At 46.0% G+C, this 22,197-nt stretch overlaps 1 protein-coding gene across 4 annotated transcripts in view; it reads left to right on the forward strand.

Moving 5' to 3' along the window:
- The window catches only part of LOC143325725 (protocadherin-1-like), a 166,995-nt gene that overhangs the window by 100,179 nt on the left and 44,619 nt on the right, over window positions 1-22,197 (forward strand). Inside the window, exon 6 of one of the 4 annotated variants that reach the window (XM_076739003.1) lies at window positions 20,249-22,197. This exon is cut by the window's right edge and continues 1,063 nt beyond it. The exons of 2 other annotated variants lie outside the window; for them this stretch is intronic. In XM_076739003.1, the coding sequence (XP_076595118.1) occupies window positions 20,249-20,318 (70 nt within the window). In that variant the 3' untranslated portion in view covers window positions 20,319-22,197. The remainder of the gene's footprint in view (window positions 1-20,248) is intronic. One more of the 4 variants, XM_076739004.1, reaches the window with a different exon arrangement.

Here is a 22,197-nt window from a genome sequence, read left to right on the forward strand (position 1 = left end):
TGTCTGGATGTATGCAGCATGTAAAACAGCGTTTGACACAGAGGGAAAGAGATGAAGAGTGACACTAAAGGAGGAGCAGAGAGGAGGTCAGAGAAGGAGGAGGATGAGGAGGAAAGATGTCTGAAGGCGGGGGGAGAGACGGAGGACGGAGGGATTAGACGAATGCTGGCAGGTAATCCTGGAGGAGGAGGTCGTTAGCCGGGATCGAGCTAATTAAAATGTGATTTGTGCTACAAGCAGCTTACAGCCTGCTGCACGAGAAGAAGAAAGACGAGGAAAGAAAAGACGAGTCCAGCTGAAACCAGGAAGACAAATGTCATTATTCTCGACAGCGGTGCCCTTTAACTTACGTCTGTCTACCTCTGAATGGATGGAGGGATCGGTATGGAAGCCCGTTTGTGCCAAGAAAAGGAACGACTTCTGTTTTCTCCAAACTTAGTCGATGCGACCTCAATCTTTTTCCTCTCTGCTGATGTTTAATGTCCAAATCATAAGATGTAACTGCAGCATGTCTGCGGTGATGGGACGAGGTGTCCAGACTCCCTGCGGGCCCACATGAGACGGATCCGGTCTATTATTTCAAGGGTTTGATCAGAACTGTGAGATCCTGCAGAGCTGGTCATGTGTTGAAAACACAGTCGGAAACTTGCATTAAAGGTTAAAATCTGCAAAAAAAAGAAACGTCCAGTCAAAGGCAGGTGGACATCTTTTCTGTTTCAGACTTTGGAAATAAAGTAAAAGCCGAAAGCGTTCGCTCCGTGAAGTTAATTTCACTTATTATCAAAATGTCTCGTTTCATTCAGACTATGAGCCGCTCGCCCACAAAGGACCGAGGAGCCGAGCGATACCTGACCGTGGGGTCACCTGGTCCTGCTCCCTGTTCACAGGCCCAATGTCTCCGTTTCCATTGGATTACAAAGAGAGGAGACGTAATGTTTGATGTTCTGAACCTTAATGTAAGCAAGTCATCCCTGCTGGCTTCTATTAGCGGCTGCAGCTCTCTTTGTTTTTCCAAACCTTTCACCGTCAGTGTAGATAAATCAGCCGTGAATCAATAATCAATGCCAAACCTTTTCCTTCACGCGTGCTCCTCCTGGACTCTGTCTGTCCCGTAGACGCTCCTCAGCAGTTTGTCTGTGTGGTTTGTTTGAACGGACACTCGAGTGGTGCTGATGTATTAGCCTGACCTGCTAACTCCCGTCATAATTTGGATTTATCGTCTCACAATTTTATGGCTCTGCATAAATAAACTGCTCTTAATGACTTTGGAAATGGACTTCCATGGACGTGTGATGGCAGCGGAGGTGACGTCAGCTCCGGGCGGAGGTGAACCTCTGCACACGCTCCCTCTGCTCCCTCCCAAAGTCCAAACGTGCAGACTGGACGAGCTGGAGACTTGACAGCCTGGTTACCTGTCCAGGTACGCCGCTCCGCTCACCCGATGTGAGCCGGGATTGGCTTGTCAGCGTCACATTCCGAGGACAGCCAGACATCACAGGCTGTTACTTTACTGTTTATTCACTTCATCCCGTTTTGTCAGTAAGTTATGCTGTTTGATAGAATCTTGCACCTCCTCCCCTTTTCCTCCCTCCTCCTCTTCCTCCTCCTCCTTGAAGCAGTTGGATATTGAATTTTGAAATGTTTCTGTGTTGTATTGATTTCTGCTTTCACTTCAGAGCAGCTCACATGGCCTCGCCTCGGTGTGTGTGTGTGTGTGTGTGTGTGTGTGTGTGTGTGTGTGTGTGTTTTGCCAGCATACATTCAGCCTCTCTGCCTTTTCTGCTGCTTCACTTCACGTACGCTGTGTGAGGTTTATTGTAAACCAATTAGACAGGAGGTCAAAGGTCATGAAACATGTGACGTAATTCCCCCATGAAGACGTGCAGATATCTAGCTAGCGTTAGCTGGTTAGCCTGCCCTAACGAAGATGCAGTTTGCTCGGGTTTATTGTGGCTTTCGACTCTTTGGGAGGATCCGTTTAGAGACAGAATGAGATGAACTGAGCTCGCTGAAGTCCATCAAACACAGAGCAGCGTCTGTCTGAGTATAATTTCCAGCAGAAATGTGCATTATATGTGACAATATTGTCACTTTGACAATGGCTGTGGACACACTGTTATCTTTCTGAAGGAAGTTTCTCGTCTGTTTGACAGAGGTGTTTCGGGAGCAGCGTTTACACAGATGACAAACGTTGGCAGCGTCGTGCTGTCATCACAAATGATTGTCTTTTGTGAATTGCACATAGATTTGTGAGCCCTGCAGTCTTCTCACATGCTCGTGCATCGTTAATGGGGACGGCGTTTGGTTTTGATTGGTGTTAAAGTTACGTCATGTTGCAAATTTGGTGAAATGGGCTCCTGATTTCCACAGGAATGAATCAGTCGCTGCCTGCAGAGAAGGAAATTCAAAAACTGATTGAGAGTACTCGGAAGTCATATAAAGTAGAGACTGCAAGTAGTTACTGTGCTAAAACATTGACATTATTCAGGTTAAAGGTACAATGTGGAGGATGTGGCGTCTAAAAACATCAGTGTGACGCAGTAACAGTCTGACATTAAGACGTCCAGGTTTTGTGTTGCAGAGATATCTGCTGAAGCTAGCATGCTAACCAGCTAGCTGCGTTCCTCTCGCTGCTGTCCTGGTTCCTCGGCCTGCCGTTCCTTCACAGCCTGGAGTTGGATCCTGGTCTGAGCCTTCACACCCTTTTCCCCGTCGCCAGACTGGCCTCCACTGGCTGTGTTCACCGGGAGGATCCCTCAGTGCTCCGAGCTGCCGGTCGTGGGCAGCGTCCAGGCAGCACAGGGCCATTAGCTGCATGGCTAACTGAGCTAACTAGCTAACGGCAGCTAGTAGCTACAGCAAAGGTTGTAGTGAACAGTGGTTGTGGTTCCTCTGGTGATTTGCGGCCCTCTCTTTGGAGCACCTTTGACATGTGACCACATATTTTGGCAGTTTAAAACATTTCCTTCAATCTTTTTTTTTTTTCCAGGCGTTTGCTTTGCAACCTGACTTCTTCTGACTTTTCTGTACTGACTGAATTAGAAACGTTCAGTTGTTTTCGCTGCTGCTTGCAGCTGAAGTGGACTGAATGAGCCTGAGAGGTTTGGCTAAACGGATTTTAAAAATATCTTTAATCACGCTGTGAGCATGTGGCGACTGTCAGAAAAAACATTAAAGCGAGGGGAAATGTACTAAATGGAAAGTGGAATGCTGTAATTGTCCTTTAATGGACGTTTGCTAAAGTGTGAAATGCTTTTGAGTTGGTCTGTCATCATCACAGTCGTCCATAAATAGGCACAATGAGTCCCGCTGATGAGGCGTCCCGTTGAAGCCGCAGCCGCAGGGAGCTCTGACAGACAGATTCAGGTTCAGCCGCCGAGGCCGGCCGGCCGGCCGGCAGCTATACGGTGAATCGGCTTCCTGTGATCCGCTCCCTATGATTGGATTAAGCCGTCATCCGCGGCAGATGATCTGCCCGTCCACCCACACAACAACAGCCAGATCCCTGCCGCTCCCCACGATCCCTAAGCAGATTTGACAGACAATAGCATTATGCCTCCACCACATGTCTTTCATTAATGTGGGTGGGGGTGGGGGTGAGGTGGAGGGAGGAGGAGGAGGCAGGTAAATCAGGCCAGACCGCTGCGGTGCTCCAGCCCGGATGATTGACACGATTCAAATCACAAACACAAGTTTTCCTTCAGCGCTGATACATGAGCCGAAACAATGAGCCGACCAGCAGAAAACAAGCGTCCCTCACCGTGTCCTCTGGTGTCTAGCATTCAAAACTGTGTCTTCGGTTGGACAAAGAAGACGTCATGTTGAGCTCTGATGAGCTGTGATGAGCTTTATTTACTTTCTTATAGACAAAAAGATTAATCAACTGTAATTGACAGATTCATCTAAAATGGAAACAACAGTGAGTTGCAGCCATTGGACAGTGTTTACTGTGTGCACGAGGGAATAATAGAAATAGTATTTCTGACTTTGTGGAGGGTGCACACCTGTCCACGTTCAGGGACAGGACCCTCTGAGTGACCCTGTGATGGACGCTGGTGAGCTCACTGGTATTACTTCACTGCGACTCTGGAGGAAATGACCCCGATGATGTCATTAGGGGGCTGAGAAGCTACACATTGATGCCTGCGTTACAAACTGAGGGCGTGGAGTTTAAAAGGTGTGGATGTCTTCTAATGATGCTATCAGTGCATTATGGGAAACGTAGGATCCTTCTGGAGATTCTAGGGACTGTATGGAAGTGTCACTTCAAAAAGCAGTATGCAGAGTAATATTACTAGATTTTTGAGATTGGCTCAGCAGAATTGCTCACAGCTGGACGGTAAGTGTCCACATACAGCACCGCACACATTTGTGTAGTGAATGGCGAACAGTTTAAGGTGCTGTCGAGGAGTATTTGGGACACAGCGTGTTCGCGCCTCCTCCTGCTGCTCTGAGCATGCTCACATCCTTCCACAAGCAAGTTTTGGGCCACAGAGGTTTTCAGATTTTAGGATACAAAAAGAAAGAAATCAATGAGAGCAGAGACACTCAGCAGCAGCAGGAAGGCTGAAGCCACTTTGGCTTTGCAGCAGAGCCCAGACTGACTGCACTGATGGCCAAAAGTATGTGGACATGAGACTATTACACCCGCATGATAGCTGAACATGTGAATCTGCTTTAACAGCCTCTGACTTTTAATTTGCACAATGTTTTGCTGATAAACAGAGGAGTCCCAGCAGAGTTCACATCCTGCTCCTCGCTCCTCGCTCCTCACCAGCATCGGGACTCCAGCAGTCAGACTGCAGATGCTGCATGTTAACACCTCAACAACAGAGAGGTGTTTGGTGATTCTGAGCGCGCTCGGTGATCCTCCAGCCGAAGGCCGCTGCTTTCATGGCCTCGGCTCCAGAAAATCCCCCGAACCAGCAGAGAGCTTCAGGTGGTAGGACAGGAGGCCCCAGAGGAGAAGAGTGAGGGGAGGAGCGAGAGGAGGAGGAAAGGGATGTGTGGGGGAATCAGAAGGAGAGGAAGTTGGAAAATGACCAGAATCAGAAAGAACAGGAAATGGAAGAAGAGTCAGAGGGGGAGATGAGGAAGGAGGTGGAGAATAATAAGGATGAAAAAAAGAAAGAAAGTAAGAGAAGGAGGAGGAGGAGGAGGTGGAAACAAAGGAGAAGGTGAGGTGGAAAAGTGAGGAGGAGGAGAAAGTCAAGAAGTAAAAGAAGGTATAAGAAGAGGAAGAGTCAGGAAGAGATGGGAGAGGAGGAGGAAGGAGAGAGGGAGGTCAGAAAGATGATGATGCAGGAAAAGAAGGTGCTTAAGGGTGATGAGGAGAATGAGGAAACGAGGAGAAAGACAAGAAGCAGGAGGAGGGACAGAGTGAGTCATAATGAGGAAAGGGAGGTGAAGAAGGTGGGTGAAGGGTAGAAACAGAGCAGAAGGATGGTGGAAACAGAACCAATGAGGAGGAGAAAGAAGAGGAGCAAGTAGAGGATGAGAGGGAAGGAATCAGAAAGAGGAGGAGAGTGAGGTTGATGATGAGGAGGAAAAGGATGTGGAAATGAGGACAGGAGGTGGTGGAAGATGAAAAGCGGGAGGGGGAAGAAGGAGACAGCAGAGAAGTCGGGAGGAGAAGTACCAAAAGATGGGGAGGGAGGAAGTGGATGATAATGATGATGGAGAAGGAGGTGGAGCAAAAGATGAGAAGCAGGAGGTATGGAAGAGGAGAGTCAAGAAGAGGGCGAATCAAGGAAAATGATGAGGAGGAGGAGGAAGAGGAAGAGGACGAGGGACGTCGGGGTTTGAGTCCAGAGTTGTGTTTTGCCTCTCGCAGCTCGTTTGCCAGCAGGAGGCGCTGAGCTCATCCTGGATCAGACCATCTGTCAGAGATTTGGCTGCTGACCCTGAAAATGAAACCACAGACACACACACACACACACACACACACACACACACACACACAGTGGACTCTGCTGTGGTTCATTTGTAGTTAAATCAGCTCAGATCTGCTGAACATATGACACCCGTCCGTCCGTCCGTCCGTCCGTCCGTCCATCCGTCCCTCCGTCCCTCCGTCCGTCCTTCTCTGCTCCTCATCTCGGTCAGGGATGCAGATGGATGGATCTTTTCCCAGCATGCACTGCACTGGGTGAGAGGTGTGCAGCACCTTGGAAACATCAGTGCTCTGATGTCAAAGTTCATGATTTCAGTTGACACCTTTTTTCTTCTTCTTTTATTTTAAACAAGTTCAGGAAAGTTTTTTAATGTGTTCAGTCTGATAACTGATGATGATGATGATGATGATGATGATGATGATGATGAGGATTTTAGTTATTCTTAGAGCCTTAAAGTGAGGCAAATTTTGCAGGTTTGTTGGAGTGAATGTGGCGTCATCATCAGGTCACATAACTATGATAACGACTTTAAAGTGACTGGCTAAAGATCAGAAGGGTTCGTCCTCTGGGGAGCAGAATCGCGATCAGTCATTTGCATATGATTTAAATACATGCAAATATATTCAAAAAGAAAGGAGTGAGTGTACAGAAGTCGCTGTACTGTGTGTGTTTTATTTCCTTATTTCCTGTAAGTTTATGCCTGGTAGCTGTGCTCACTGTACATACACTGTATAGAGTAAAACACACACACACACACACACACACACACACACACACACACACACAGTCTCTGTAGTGTCAGTGCTGGTTGGCTGCAGGAACATCCGTCATGCTGCTGGCAGGCTGCAGCATCACTGAGGACCAGAGGTCAAAGGTCAGAGGTCACTGTGGGAGACAAGGACAGAGCCAGGGGCAACACACACAATGACATACACAAATGAACATATACTGACACACACGCACACGCACACACACACACACACACACAGATAGTGTGTCCCTGATGTCATGGTCACCTCCCCTGCAGCAGAACAATGTTTCCTCCCCCAGAGGACGACAAAGTCAGAACTCAACAACCTTTTCTCTTTTCCTTTACTCGCCTCCTGTGTCCTTTCCTTTCCTTTCCTTTCCTTTCCTTTCCTTTCCTTTCCTTTCCTTTCCTCTCCTCTCCTGTCCTGTCCTGTCCTGTCCTGTCCTGTCCTGTCTCGTCCTCCCTCTCCTCCTCATACCTTTCCTTTTGCTTCCTCTCCTGCTCCTCTCATCTCCTTCCTCCTCCTCTTCCCGTCCTTTCCTTTCCTGCTTCCTCCCTTCCTCGTGCCTCTGTCCGTGCTGCTAATTGGTTGTTCATAGATGAAGCTCGTTAAGCTCATTAGTTGTGGTCAAGCCTCACTGACATCAGTCTCTCTCACCACCGTCTCTGGAGAGAGAGAGACAGAGAGAGAGACCACAGCTGTCCTTCCAGATGTGCCTCTCTCTCTCTCTCTCTCTCTCTCTCTCTCTCTCTCTCTCTCTCTCTCTCTCTCTCTGATTGACAGCTGTCAGTCACAGTTTAGGGTTTCTCTGGTATTTTCTGCAGAGGCTTTATAGTTTCTTCTCTATCTTTGAAGAACAGTGAAGGTTCTTTCATGACTGTGTCACTGACAGTTGATAATACACAGAACCTGTAAGTGGTATTTTCGTATATACACAGCGTAATACTACAGTACATGCAGTACAGGTCAGAATGAAAGTAGACGTGAGCATCTTTAATGGTACAAATGTGTCAATTCATTGAAAGGAGCAAGTGTGAGGCTGGCTGCTGAATCCAAACGATCACTGTACATGCACTGCATACACCTGCTGCTTTGAATATAAGTACACAGTAGGTGCAGTATTATATTGAATAAAGATGGAGGACCTCTGTGTACAGTTGTGACAGTATTGCTGAGAAACCCACTGGTCTCACCAGTTAAAGAGCATCACAAGTGGTGTTTTGAGATGGATTTAAATCTGCTCTCCATGTTTGTCCTGTTTGGTGGGCGGGCACAAGCTGGCTCACACCATTTGTTTCTGCAGCTCCTGCACCCGCCTGACCTCCCACCTCCCACCTCCTCCATGTGCAGTGAAACTTCTGCTTTTGTTGACTTTGCTGAGATCTGATCCAGCAGGATCCTCAGTGCTGCTCCTGTTCTGTAAGAGTTCCCTCAAAATCTGAATCGGTGGACCTTTAAAAGCTGATTTATTTGACACATTTGTGTGAAAACCTATTGGTGGCTAACAGCTAACAGCTGACGGTCTGGATGCTAACGTGCAGACAGTCGGCCTCAGGTAGATCTGTAGCATCTGTATTTTTTATTTTTAGCCCAACATGAAAATAAAATAAATGGAGGACGCTGCTCTGTGTTCAGGAACAACAGCTCTAATTTAAAGCTGACAGCCATATGTGTGCACGTGTGTGCGTGTGCGTGTGTGCGTGTGCGTTTAGGTGTGTAGTTTTATTTGTGTTTTGGGTCTGTGTGTATGCAGTGACATTCCTCAAGGAAAGGAAGTCATGAGTCACCTGCGAACATCACAAGGAAGTACCGCAGTGTGCGTGTGTGTGTGTGTGCGCGCGTGCACATGTGTGTGCGTTTACATGTTTTGGTGTGTGTACAGATATATTATCCATCCATGTGCGTCGGCACATGTTCAGATTCATGTCCGTGTGTGCTCATGAGTACCTCTGCTTGCGTGCGTGCGTGCGTGCGTGCGTGCGTGCGTGCGTGTGTGCGTGTGTGTCTGTGTGTGTGTGTGTGTGTGTGTGTGTGTGTGTGTGTGTGTGTGTGTGTGTGGAGTGGTTTCCTCAGATATCTCACCGTTCTGACAGGAAGTCAATTTCCTATTTGCAGTTTGTTCTGGCAGCGATTGGTCCGGCCTGAGTTGATTTGTCTTCATCACAACCAATCAGATCCTCCTGCTGGGCGAACACACAGAGATCACAGGTTGCCATAACGACTGATTGATTAGTCAGTCGACCGCCCGTTAACACTTGATCACTGCTGGTAGAGTGTGTGTCTGCATTTGTGTGTTTAAATCTACATTTCTGTTGAATGTGCGTGTGTGTGTGTGCGTGGGTGTGCGTGTGTGTGTGTGTGTGTGTGTGTGTGTGATTCCTTGTCCCCTCTCACAGTGAAGATCTTTCCAGAGAAGAAAGAACGAAAAGAGCTTTTTCCTCGGCGGCGGCGTCTGCAACCTTCGCTATTCATCACTGTCATTAGAGCATCTGAAGCTGCCGTATTATTCTGTTATGCAGTGTGTGTGTGTGTGTGTGTGTGTGTGTGTGTGTGTGTGTGTGTGTGTGTATGTGAGAGAGTGTGCGTGTGTGTCAGAAGTGGCTCGACTCCATCTGAAATTGAAACGAATTCAGCAGCTTTCTTCTCCTCCGCTGACCTAATTGTGGGCTCGCTCGGCCGACCGCTGGGTTTGTTTGGACGCTTCGCTCTGCGCTCAGAGTCTCATGCTAATGTCCACACAGAGCTCATTAAAGCACAAAACACAGCCAACACACACACATTTGTACTTCTATCCTTATGAGGACACTCATTGACATAATGCATCCCCCCCCCCCCCCCCCCCCCCCAAACCTTCACCAGGTTAAACAGGCCCTTCGTGTTCCAGCTGGGAGCTTTGCTGTTTCATGTTTTGTGTCTTCGGACGTCCAAGTGTCCCGCTGCCACTGTTGAGTCTTCATCCTAGAATGAAACCGTAGATTTTAGGTAGAAAGACATTTGTGAACGTTAGAAATCAGTGAATTCGACCTGCGTTAAGCCGAAATCACAACCTGATATTTGTGACGCAGCTTCAGCTGCGTGAACTCACTGCTGATCAATAACACTGGAGCCATGATGATCGCAGTCGATCGCTGCTTCTTTAGGTTCTCGAGTGTTCAAAGCCTGAGTCATCACGCTAACCTACGAACACACACACACACAGCAGGATCTCCTCTGGCCTGCGCTCTTTAGAGGAGAACAGAGGAGCTGAAGAGGAGGCGTTCTCGTTAAAAGGATTGGGCTGGCAGAGGTCGGCGTGCCGGCAGCCCTCCAAAAGTTTTATATTTTTCTTCTTCTTTCTTTTCTTCGCCATGAAAAGGCTTTTTTTGCTTCCTCTTTCTGAGTCAAAAAGCTGGAGGAGGTCAGACAGAGAGGGTCGGCGGTGTGAGAGGGAACCTGAGAGGAGCGACAAACCGAACGAGGTGCGAGCCGGGTCGGCTCCGGCCCCGCCTCCGGACGTCGGCAAGGTCACGGCACGCCGCGCCGCTCGGCTTATTGTCTGATTTCTCTTTGCTCTGCGGCTCAGCTTCAGCGCACATCAACAGGCATTTAATGAGGATGTGTGTGTGTGTGTGTGTGTGTGTGTGTGTGTGTGTGTGTGTGTGTGTGTGTGTGTGTGGTTGGGAGGTGTGGCAGGTGAGGGTCTGAGGGGGAGGGAGGGTGCATTGTCGTCATGGTCACACATGAGAGGAAACAGTTCAATGAACTTCCTGTTTGGTGTTCTTGCTAATTTGACATGGAGGCTGGAGATGAATGAGAGGCAGCAGAGTGTACGACTCTGATACTGGTACTACTGACACTACTGGTACTCCTGATACTGAGGGTATAAACACACAGAATGTGGCGTCCTGTCTGCGTCTGTACCGTCGACTCCCAAATAAAATTCTCCAAAATCTGAGCAAAGTTAAATAAATGAACTGTGACCTGGACGACGTGAAAACCTGAGATCGGCTGCATGTTTTATTCAAAATAAGTACTTTAGTATTTTACTAAAGGTGTTAACACCTCAAACACTACTACCAGTACCACTAACACTGCTGCTAAGACAGCTAACACTACTGCTAATAACTCTAATACTACTACTGATACCACTAGGTGCTGCTGTTTCCACTTGGCACTGCTAATACTGTTAGCATTGTAGCTGCTGCTAGGCTACTACTTCCTACTACTACAACCCATTCTACTACTACTACTACTACTACTGTTTCTACTCCTAATACTATTATCACTGCTATTGCTACTGTAGCTACATGTACTAGGCTCATGCTAGTGCTAATGCTATTACTGTTTCTGCAAGTATTGCTAATGCTACTACTGTGGCTACTAGTACTGTTACTAGCTATTGCATATTGCCACTTCCACTGCATCACTACTCTTTCTTGTACTGCTGTTCCTAATGCTATAGTTAGTACTTCTACTACTTCTACTAACTGCTTTCTGGTTTTACCATAACTGCCACTAGTAATAATAATTGTACATCTGTCGCTGTCGGTACTGCTACTGCGAGGCTACCGCAGTACTTCTAGTACTGGATGAGGGATTTAACAGACGTTGTGGTACTCAGCTGGCCACATGGCGATGCTGTCTGATTGGTCGATGAGTTCTTTTTTGGGGACCGTGGTCCAGGAGGAGCGCTTGTTTCGCACACCCTAAGTGGTGGCGGAGCTCCTCTCAGTCACGTCCGTGTGGCTCCACCTGATTCCCGCGAGCACAGCGGGGATCGTTATAACGAACTCCCGCTCCCCGTGCGACTGGCAGTAAAGAGAATGAGATGAATGTGTCTTCATACTGTGTGTTAAAACTCTTCTAATAGGCTCAAGTAATGACTCCTCTGCCTTTACGCCGAGGGATCCAGAGCAAACCTCATATCTCCGTCCAGTGTCTGTCTGCTGCTATAGAGTGATGGAGAAAAAGGAGATGAAAGTCAAAGTGGGTGCAAAGAACTGAAAGTGATTTGACCAAAATGAAAAAAAAGAGGCATAGGGAAGAAAAAGCTGAGAAGTGAGAGCGAGCAGAACACTTAAGAGAGAAATCGACTTTGAAAAATGAGAAAGAGAGAGCGACGGGTCAGAGCTCCACCAATAAAGCAAAGAGAAAGAAAAAAGATTCAGCCTTGGCAGGAGAAACTGAGGCGTTTTCCTGAGAGCTCTTCAGCCCGGCGCACACATCCAGCTCCTCTCGCCGCTCTCCCACAGCCATTTAACTGATTTAATTCTCCAAAATGGAGTCTCTCTGTCAGTCTGAGCCGTTTTTTTCTCAGCTGTCACATTTGAGACGCTCTCCTCAGCCTCTTCCACAGTAAATCTGTTTAACAGCGGCGCATAAAAAACGACATAAATTCAAAGGAAGAGCAACGTGAAGCAGCGCAACAAGCACGCCAGAACCTAATAAAGACGGCGGTACAGCTGACTACTGACAATGTTATCTAAGGCAAGCCAATAAGCTAATGTTAACTGATGGAGTGGTACAGACAGGCAGGCTGAACGGACGAGGCTGAAGGCTGACCGACCGCTGATACCCGATGAGTCAGAGCTCATCGCTGTGAAGAAACTCAGATAAAAGTCAGCAGTGAAACATCAAAATAGGTCAAAATTAAAGATTTGGTGGGAACGAGTATCCATGGGGATCAGCAGTAAAGGAAATCAGCCTGGTTCAGTCCTGAAGAACACTGAAAACAGAAAATCCCAAAAACTGGATTCAACAAAATCATTTCTTCAGTGTGGACCCTCGTCGTGTGTCCGGTTTTGTGGATTTTGCTGCTCTCAGATCAGCTGAAGCATCACATTGTCAGACTCTTCAGGTAACGTCTGCTCGGCGTCGGGCCTGATTCATCATGCGTGTCCGTGGAAATGTCAGCTTCGTGACAGATTCATCAGAGTTTTCTTATTTCCAGTATATTTGTAGGTAAAATGTCGTCTTTAAAGCAAACTATGGACAGACCGAGGAAAATGTCATATGACTAAAACACATTAACATTCACAGAATACCATGAATATAAATCAAATCTAAAAAGTACCAAATGTTTATTTGTCCAGAAGAACTGGTGACACAGGTTCTTATTCTGGTTTGGGGCCAGTTTGTGACCAGAAAATCCGAACTGAACTGTGTGATATTCTGTTTCTGTATCTGCTCATATGAGCTGTTCATTCAGATTCAGACTGGACGACTAACTCATGGAGTTCACATCAGGTTAGCATTTCTCTTCTTTATTCCACATTTTTGGAAATTTAAAGATGATTTAAAGTTTTGAGGGTTCGAGTCTCTGCAGGTTGACTTTCGTAGTCGACCAGTAGTAGTAAAAAAATCAGTAGTTCTTAGAAATTTAAGCGTTTATTAAAGCTCCAGACAAACCTGGCAGCGCAGTGCATCAGCAGCTGGACAAAAGGACAGTTTAAAGGGGACAATCCACTCAGAGCGTCAGCAGACCCCACATGCGCACTGTGTTTATTCCATTGTGGACGGTGTGAAAAGGAAGCCTTGAGCTGTGAATAGAGCACGCTGCTGGACAGCGACCATTAAATTATCACAGGCCTGACAGACAGAGAGGGGTGTCGAGCCACAGTGCCACTTTACTTAGCGCTGAAATTTCTCTTTTGTGCAGCCAGACAACACTTTGATGCAGGTAGAAATGCCGCAGTGGCCTCTCTGCCTTTTTATATGCTCCATTGTGTGCAGCTGCTGGAGACTGGCCGTGTGGAGAGTCTGTAGGCTGATGTAAAGCTCCTCAGCCCGCGCTCAGGTTGCGTTAAAAGGGGTCTTTATGTCAGTTCCCTCTCCATCTGAAGTCCTGAGAAAGCCTCGGGCGCACTGGAAGTCTGGCTGTGGAAACTGGGAGCGTCTCGCTTTGAGACGTCTGCTTTTAGAGATGCCGTCGTCTCCGCTGAGAATTTGGTTGTTAAGCAGCCCAAATATCAGATTGACGTTCAGAATTAGTCCAGATTAAGACGACAAGGCCGACAACGACAGTGTTAAACAATAATTTGTACTCGTGACGCCTCATCATCATCTCTGCTCTTTAGCCTTGTGCACATTAGATCAAGAATTGAATGAAAGTGATGTTTTTGTCCCTCAGAGAGTAAAACACAGTAACGTCTGTCCGTCCATCCGTCTGTCCGTCTGTCCCTCCGTCCGTCTGTCTGTCTGTCCCTCCGTCCAGTGTTATTTGTGCCTTTCTCATCAGTGTTGAGTTTAATTAAGTCCTCGGTTTGCCCAGACTAATAATCCTGAGTGTGATCGAGCACTAAATCAGCCGGTCCGTCGGCGGTTGGCGAGGTTTTCTCCGGCCTGTTTTTTTCTCCATCAAAGCCCATTTCTGCCCCACATCAGCCCCTGAACTCAGACTAACTGGATTTTTTGACTGGCAGTCTATTTTTTTTTTTTTTTCAATTTCTTCCAGAAGCCTGTTTTTGACAGCACATTTTGACACGTGTCCTGTCATCCTGGAAGGTTTCAGGTTTAGTTCCTGCTTCAGTCGATGTGTCTGTCCCTGTTGACGTGTCTTTGAATTCTGTACTTTACTTTCTTTACATCAGGTTTCTGCTCCTCTGTGAGCTTTTGAAAACGTTTAAAGGTCACAGGTGGTACTTTAATCTGTAATGGGTATAAAATTATTTGAACCACATCCCCTCTGATTGTAGAGCCACTTCAAGCCAAGAACAGTTTCACACTGAAATTACCTCTAAGAGGCTGAACTGGGACAAAGCCATAAGGTGGATTTATGTCTCTCTGCTGAGGACAAACAATCAAGTGGACCTTGAGTTCAGATTATTCTGTCAAACTGGTATTCCCAAGGTCAACGATAAACTTTCATGGTTATTGGAATAGTCTGACATGTTGGGAAGTGCACTCCTTCACTTCCTTTTCCTTGTTGGATGAGAAGATGGCGTTCGCATGTCTGTTTGTTAGATTTGAGACTTAAAATGAGGAGAAGCTCAAATTCAACAACGTCGACCTGTGATCATCTCTTAAGATCATTAATTAGCACTTCATGTCTTGTTTGAGTAATACATACAAAAACAACAAGGCTGTTATGGACCAGACTATTTCTTGGATCTGAGAAGTTTCGCTGTGGTTTTAACACTCTGGTTATTTTATGGGTTAAACAAACGAGTCGTGATTCATTAATTAGTGAGCTTTGGGCAGATTTTGTGACCATTGGACAGAACCAGACGAGCCGTTTCCCTCTATTTTCACTTTTTGTGCCAAGCTAAGCCAAACATCTTCTGGCTGTGGCCTTGTATGTACTGGGCAGATATGAGAGCAGGATCAGTCGTCTCATTAAGTATCAAGAAGAAGGCAAAGAAGCCTTTTTCACAACATGGAAGTCCTTTCAGTTTAAAGCCAGCGATGAGGAGGAGTCTGAACAGAGCTCTGGATGCCTTCATCTGAAGCTACTGTATCTGCTGATGGTGACTGTGTGATACGGCTGAAAGCTCTGGAAAACACCTTGATTTAGGGTTGTTTTGTTAAACTCCTGCCTCGTTCCACCAGGAAGACAAATCGAGTCTTTCACTAAAGGTTAGAGAGGCTGGAAAAGCTCCACAGAGAAGCAGATCTGGCTTTAGCCCCCCTGGAGCAAACGTCTCTGCCGGCCATCAGCAGTCCTTGTCTCGGTGTCCGGCACAGTGGACCTGCCGGTTCCGGCTCCGCGCTGACCTCCGACCTCCTCTGCCCACAGTCGGAAACTTTGTCTTAATCTGCAAAATAAAACAAAGGGAATGCAGCACAAACAGCGGCGTCCGCGGGCTGCATGCCAAGCAGCTCCCGGTACAAAGTGCAATTGTAAGTCGTCCTTGAAGGAGAAACACATATTTATCATTTTCACAGTGTTTATTAGCTGTGTTGGATAGTATTTAGATATTGTTCAATATCTTTTGCAGAGTACAGGGAAAAAGAGAAACGTGGAGGTGTGTGTGGAGTCGTGTGTGTCTGCGATAAGAAACTCATTTCTCATCAGCTGTGGGAAGGCCGAACAAGCACATTTGTAATATTCATCTGAGTTCCTGCTTTGTACATTCTGTTGTTAGACTTCTCCGAGTCATGCGAGGAATCTTTCTCATTTCATTTAGTCCCTCCAGTCGAAGGCCTTTTGTACTTGTAGTTAACAACCCAAAGTCAAAGCAGAAAAACAAAATCTGAGGCTCGTTTCCTCTAAAAGGTGCAACAACCTTTAGCGGAAGTCTGAGCAGACCTCCTGTTTGAAGCGCCGTCCTCGGGGGACGGCTGATCTTTGAATGTTTGGGAGTGTTTCATGTTTTTAACCTGCTCTTTGAACGCTGATGGACTTCAGGCTTTATAAAATGTCTCTATGAGCAGAGCCTCAGTGTTTGTTTTCCCACTTTGATTCAGCTCATTCGTAGTAAACTGCAGCAGGCAGCAAAGTGCAGCGTTTCTTCTTTTGTTTAATACACAGGAAATGTGCCATTGCAGAGTAAAATTCAGGAGAGGGATGCACAGGATTTATGCTCCTATAGGAAAATCCTGCAGTCTAAGATTTATGTCCAGTGCCAATGTCCAATGCTAATGCAGGAGGTAGTGTGTCTTTAAAGAAGCAGCGTTCTGTATTTACATGCAGGCCCCTGACAGCTTTGTTTATGCTGCATTTGACATCTTATTCTACAGTCTGCGTATTTTCCCACACCAGCTTGTAGCTGTCTGATTGGGCAGCAGCTTGAGACCAAAGGAAGTGTGAGGGGACATCCGGGGACAGTGCCGCTGATGCAGGGAGCAGTGTGTGGGTGGATGTGTGTGTGCAGGGCGTCCATTTGGCCCAGTGCAGCCACAGTCGATCTGATGGTCACTGAGCAGCTCCACTGGAGCATTGTGGGGGTTCAGGGCCTTGCTCAAAGGCACCTCAGTGGTGGTAATGAGGGAGAACAAGTGCTGCTCCGTCACTTTCCCCGCCGCGCTTCATCCTGCCAGCCGAGGGTTCGACTGCAGCCTGCTCGCGAAGCAGCCTCAGCTCCAGCCGTAAACACCATCTTCATCCTTTCAGACACTGTAGAAATAAAGGAGATAAATAGAGAAACGCTGTGATGAAGTTAAATTTTAAGCACCTTTCATGGCCTTCTTCAGCAAATGGTAGTAAGATAGAAAATGACCCTTGTGTTTAGAATCACAGATGTGTTCCTACGATTGAGGATGAGCCTCCAAGCTCAAGGCAACTGCACTTTTTATGCATATATTTTGATCTCCTGAACCTTGATTTTTACATTAAATTCACCCTTAAGCAGTTTTGTCTGACAGCATTAAGTCTACTATAGAGCGGGTCATTGAAGCTTAGCAGAAAATTCAAATCAAAGAGTTTTTATGGCTTCAATAATGCATCAAACGGAAATATTGTACATGTCTCGTGCATAATTTTGGATACATTTCCCCAAATTCGGCCTCACATATTTGGAATTTTTTAAATCGTTTTGTATCTCCACTGCGATCTCAAATAAAGTTCTGTGAGTTTGATCAAAACTTAGATTTGTAACTCTGAAAACTAGCTGATGTTTTTTTTTTTTTAATACGTGTTTTCTGCATGTCCAAATGTCTGCTACCTTTTCAGATTGTTGTTTTTCAGCTGCAAATTAATGAAAACTGCTTTAAAAAGGAATTTTTTTGAATGCATCTCAGATTACATGATCTCATTGATAACCTATTAGTGTTACACCCCCCCCATGCATCTGGTGCTTTAGAAACTGACTTTTAAAATTCATTGAGGTAAAAAAAAAAGAAAACACTCCAAATAAATTCTTTGCTCCTTCCAAACTGCAGCCCTGTTTACAGATCTGTGAGGCGCTCAGGCCAAGATCTTCACCCTCTGCACCTTCAGCATCTGTCAGGTCTGCAGGCTATGGACTTGATCGGAACCTGCAAACGCTCCAAATGTCAGCCGTCGCTTTTCTTTCACCCCCCCAAACATTAACCCACACTAAAATTACATACAGTATCTGCCTCGCAGCCTTGTGTAACCTGGCTTTGATTCAACGCTGTTGTGACCCATTTCCCAGATCAATGACATCTGGAGGAGGAGGAGGTGGCAGGGAGGAGGAGGGGGAGGGAAGGTCGCGGGGAGGTGCTGATGATGTCTAACAAACGCGCCCGGCGGGAGGTAACCTCTGGAGCAGGTAGCGTGGAGGAGGCGCTAAACGAGGACGACGTCCGACTGTGTGTTTCATTATGAACAGATGCTGCCGCGATAGGAGGGAGGGGGAGGAGGGAGGGAGGAGGAGGGAAGAAGGCTGAATTGAAGAGGAGGCAGAGGAGAGAGGAGAGAGGAGGGCTGTAAAGAGGAGAGTGACACAGGAGAATAAAGAAAGGAAGAGATGGAGGGTGGGAGGAAGGGGGAGAGGAGTAAAGGAGGTTAGGAGGAGGAGGAAAAAAGAGACAGAAAAGGGAGGGAAGGAGGAAAGGCAGAAGGAAGGAAGGAGGCGAAGGAGAGAGTGAAGGAAAGAAAAGGAGGAAAGTGAGGAAGGGATTAAACGATGACTGTAATCCCCGAAAACTGCAGCAGCACCTCTGATTGTGTGTGTGTGTGTGTGTGTGTGTGTGTGTGTGTGTGTGTGTGCGTGCGCACGTGCTCGTGTGTTTCAACCTCACACACACGCATGAACTAATGACACTGCAGCCAAGCAGCTGAAACTAAAGTCAGTGTGTGTGTGTGTGTGTGTGTGTGTGTGTGTATGTGTGTTTGTGTGTATATCTCCAGGCCCAGTGTACAAGTTGATTCATAACGCACGCACGCACGCACGCACGCACACACACACACACAGAATACTTAATTCGAGTATTTGTACTTCTGGTACAGTTTGAGCACTAACTGCCTCTAAAGCTGCGTTCAGGCTCAGGAGTGAATTTTTGCCTTATTGCATGAATTTGACAGTTGGACACTTTGTGCAGAGTTTATTGGCCTCAAACAGCCTCAGGTGTACACACTGTACAGGTGTTAGCTGCAGGTAGCTGTGTTTGTGTGACAGCTCCGACTCACTCTGCAACAGTCTGAACACAAGTATTCATAATAACACGGTGTTAGTCGTTCAGTTACGGCACAACCCCGGGTCAGAAAACTGTTTGCTAATTCATCTTTTATTGTGAAGTTTGACTCTGAAGTAGCATCTGTTGGCTGAGTGTCGGTGGCAGAATGGAGGCCTGGTGAAGTATCTCAGCACAGAGTAGCTCCAGGTTCTCACTGCAGGTGAAGACCAGGAGCTGCTCACTTCAAGTAGCCCAGTTGGCTCACGTGGTCTCTTTCCGTGTCTGTCCCTGTTCGGCTACCAAGTGTTGAATCTGTCTTGGCAGCCATGGCTGCCTAAACTTCTGGACATGCAAACAAAGATATACAAATAGGCTGCATTCAAATGCAAATAACGAGCTTCGTGTGTGTGTGAAGAGACAGAAGTGGTTCCCAGCAGGATGAGGAGGAAAGTCACCTCCATTAGAGAAAAATGAGGTTTTGCGGAGTGTGGATGACACCCCTTCAGTTTCCGTCCGATGACAGCAGGTTTTCAAAGTCGACTGAACCAGGACTGAAACCTGAAGATAGCCGTCAGCTGTAGCAGCTGAAGTGGATCCTGAGCTAAAGTCAACCAAGCTGTTTCAGTTGCTCTTTCAAACCAAACCTTTTTAAGCTGCTAAAATGTGCCGTTAGCTAACACAAACCCACTCATTTTAGCTGCTAATCTGAAAGGTTAGCTTAAACCAAACTAAGCTAACTTTGACTTAGCTGCTGGAGATGCTAAAACAAGCCATTAGCTGACTAAAACCTAAATATTTCATCAGCTGAACCGAACTGTTAGCTGACCTGAACTAAACTGTTCTGTGCTAAACTGAACTGTTAGCTAACCTGAACAGAACTGTTTTTAGCTGCTCGCTGCACGCTTCGTTAGCCTGAACCAACTATTTTAGCTGCTAAATTGAATTGTTAGCTAACTTGAACATCTTTAATCGGCCTCACTCAGCTGTTGGCTAACTGTGACAGCTGATTAGCGCATCTGATTACATATCTGACAAAATCCAAATATTTTCACATAAAACTGTTCAAAGCTGTCGGCTTTGCCTTCCCCACGAGCTCCGGCTCTGTTGTTGTTTGCCAAATCAGAGGAACATCTATATTTTTATGAAATAAACTTCCAAACACTCAGGTTTTATCTGTGTTTCAGAGTTTGTGCTCATCAGAGATTTTTTCAGTGTTGCATCTAGTTTGATCATTTCATATTTTTCTATCACTTCAGAAACTACAGTATCTCTCTTTTTTTAAAATGAAGTAAAACAGAATTAATACTGTAAGTACTGCATTTAACTGTGTGACTTTATACGCAGTTCACTTTTTTTTGCATTTTTTATCTGATCTAAGAATTCATTTTGCGTTGTTGTGGCTCTGCAAACCGCTCCTACATTTTTTAATCAGCTTCTTTTTGTAAACATTGTTTTTTTTTTTTTTTTTTTTTTTCCTTCAGCCAGCTTTCAATTAATCCTATTTTTACTGACATTTTTTTCTCATTGATGAGACATTTTGCATGGAATGTGTTTTCTGCGTTGCGTTACCTGAGGTGTAAGACGTTCGTATCTATCCTCTTATAGGTGGAGCGTCGTCGAGCACCGAGCCGGAGAGGGGGGCCGGACAAAAAAGACTGCCTTAAGACAAAACTAAAGACACAAAGAGCATCTAAAGCTTCTTTTTTTTCCTCCTCCAATTTACAAAAAGAAAACAGATTAAGTCCTCAAGCTTTTTTGCCTCTCTGATGCAGTTCTGAGGATTTTTCTCTTCCCTTCCCTCCTTGCCTGTGGTCGTGAACTGCTTTTTTTGCTTCATGTTGCACATTCTTGGTACGAGTTTCCGTCGAGGAGAGTTGAATCACAAAAAACAGATGAAAGAAAAAACAAGGAATTAATCGTGTTTGATTCTTCTGGGGTCTTTTTTCCCGCTCCACACCCTTGGTAGGCCATTTTTCGGGAGGTGGATTTGTACTTTTTTGTCGACGCTGCGCTGTTCTCTGTGTGGATTTAACTGAAGCCTAAGTGGACTCGTCCGATCGCAGTGGATTATCGGCTCTCCACCTGTCATGGGTTTTTGCTCTTGTTGCTCTTTTTTCAGCTGTTTTTGCAGTGTGAGAACTGTAGTTCCACTTTGTTTTCCCAGGGTCACATTTTATGGGCGAATCAGTCTCTTTTCTGACTTTTTTTTTTTTTTTTTTTTTTTTTCATTTTTTGGTAGCCCTGGTGCCTGTAGTTGATGATTGTCAGTCAGGGTTCGGAGGACAGGGTGAACGGCAGATAATCAGCCCGCCCACCTCCTCTCACCGGCCAATAGAAACTCTGGTAGGAACTGACAGGAGCTGGCGTGGAAATCTTTTTGGTCCCCTTTGTCTCGACTCAGTCATTCCTCCCTACTTCATCAAGACAACTGGCCACAGTTTAACCAACAGTCCAACATTTAGGACTCCTGCTCCTCACTATAGCCAATCAGGTGACAAGATGCACATCAGCCTCACCTCTGAGGGTCCAGGATGTGTTCAGCCTAGCTTAGCACAAAGACTAGAAGCAGGTGGAACCGACACTTGAAGCTTATCACAGATTTACAAGTACAAGAAAACAACAAAAAATATGAGAAATGCCAAAGATGTTTGCAGGAGTACAAATAGTATCTGCAGTACACTGTTTGTCCACTAGAGAGTGCTGACAAGCTTGTTTTCCAACCAGTGCAGCCCAAATTATTTAACTGAAGGGATCTTTATGACAAGTTTTTGTTTGTTATGGGTTTATATTAAAGATGAATATCAGCTGATATGTTGGTATCAGACGCTTTAAACTCATATATTGGTTTTGGTATCAGACTCATAAATGCAGCATCAGTCAATTCCAGCTACTCCAAAGCTGTTTTATAGCTAAGGAAGTTAGTTTTCCTGCTCAGATCCCATCCATCCACGAGCACATTTGATAGGCTGCTGTAAAAACTGTACTGGTGGATATATCAAACATGTCATTGATGGGCGTGGCCTAACTGACATAAACCTATGAATGCATCACATGCAACAACGACATCAACTCCCAGCAATTCCCAAAAATGAGGTGGCATTTGTAGACAGCACAGCACAAACACGCTAAACTACTGAACCAACACAGTCAACAAATGACTGTTAGAGCGGGACGCTGAAACCTCAATGCCTTCACTCCCAACATCGTACAGATCTGTGAACGTTAACCCTCAGACTTCAGTACACAGGAGAAAAAACACAGAATAAACGATGGCTCCTCAAACACAACATGACCTCAGACCGCTTTTTACAGCCGCTGTCGGCAAAATCAGACACCTTATATTTTGATATATATAAGAAAAACTAACAATTCATGCAGAAAAAATGTAAAGATGTCCAGCGGATAGATAGATAGATCAATAGATCAATAGATAGATCTGACTCATTAAGTACACATCATACTCCACCTGAACACAATGATCGAATAAGATATTTAAGAGGAATTATTTTGGTCCAGTTCAGAAAGTTTACACACAGCAAACCTGTCAAAGCGTC

Source organism: Chaetodon auriga, chromosome 9, assembly GCF_051107435.1.
Source record: "Chaetodon auriga isolate fChaAug3 chromosome 9, fChaAug3.hap1, whole genome shotgun sequence".
Lineage (NCBI taxonomy): Eukaryota > Metazoa > Chordata > Actinopteri > Chaetodontiformes > Chaetodontidae > Chaetodon > Chaetodon auriga.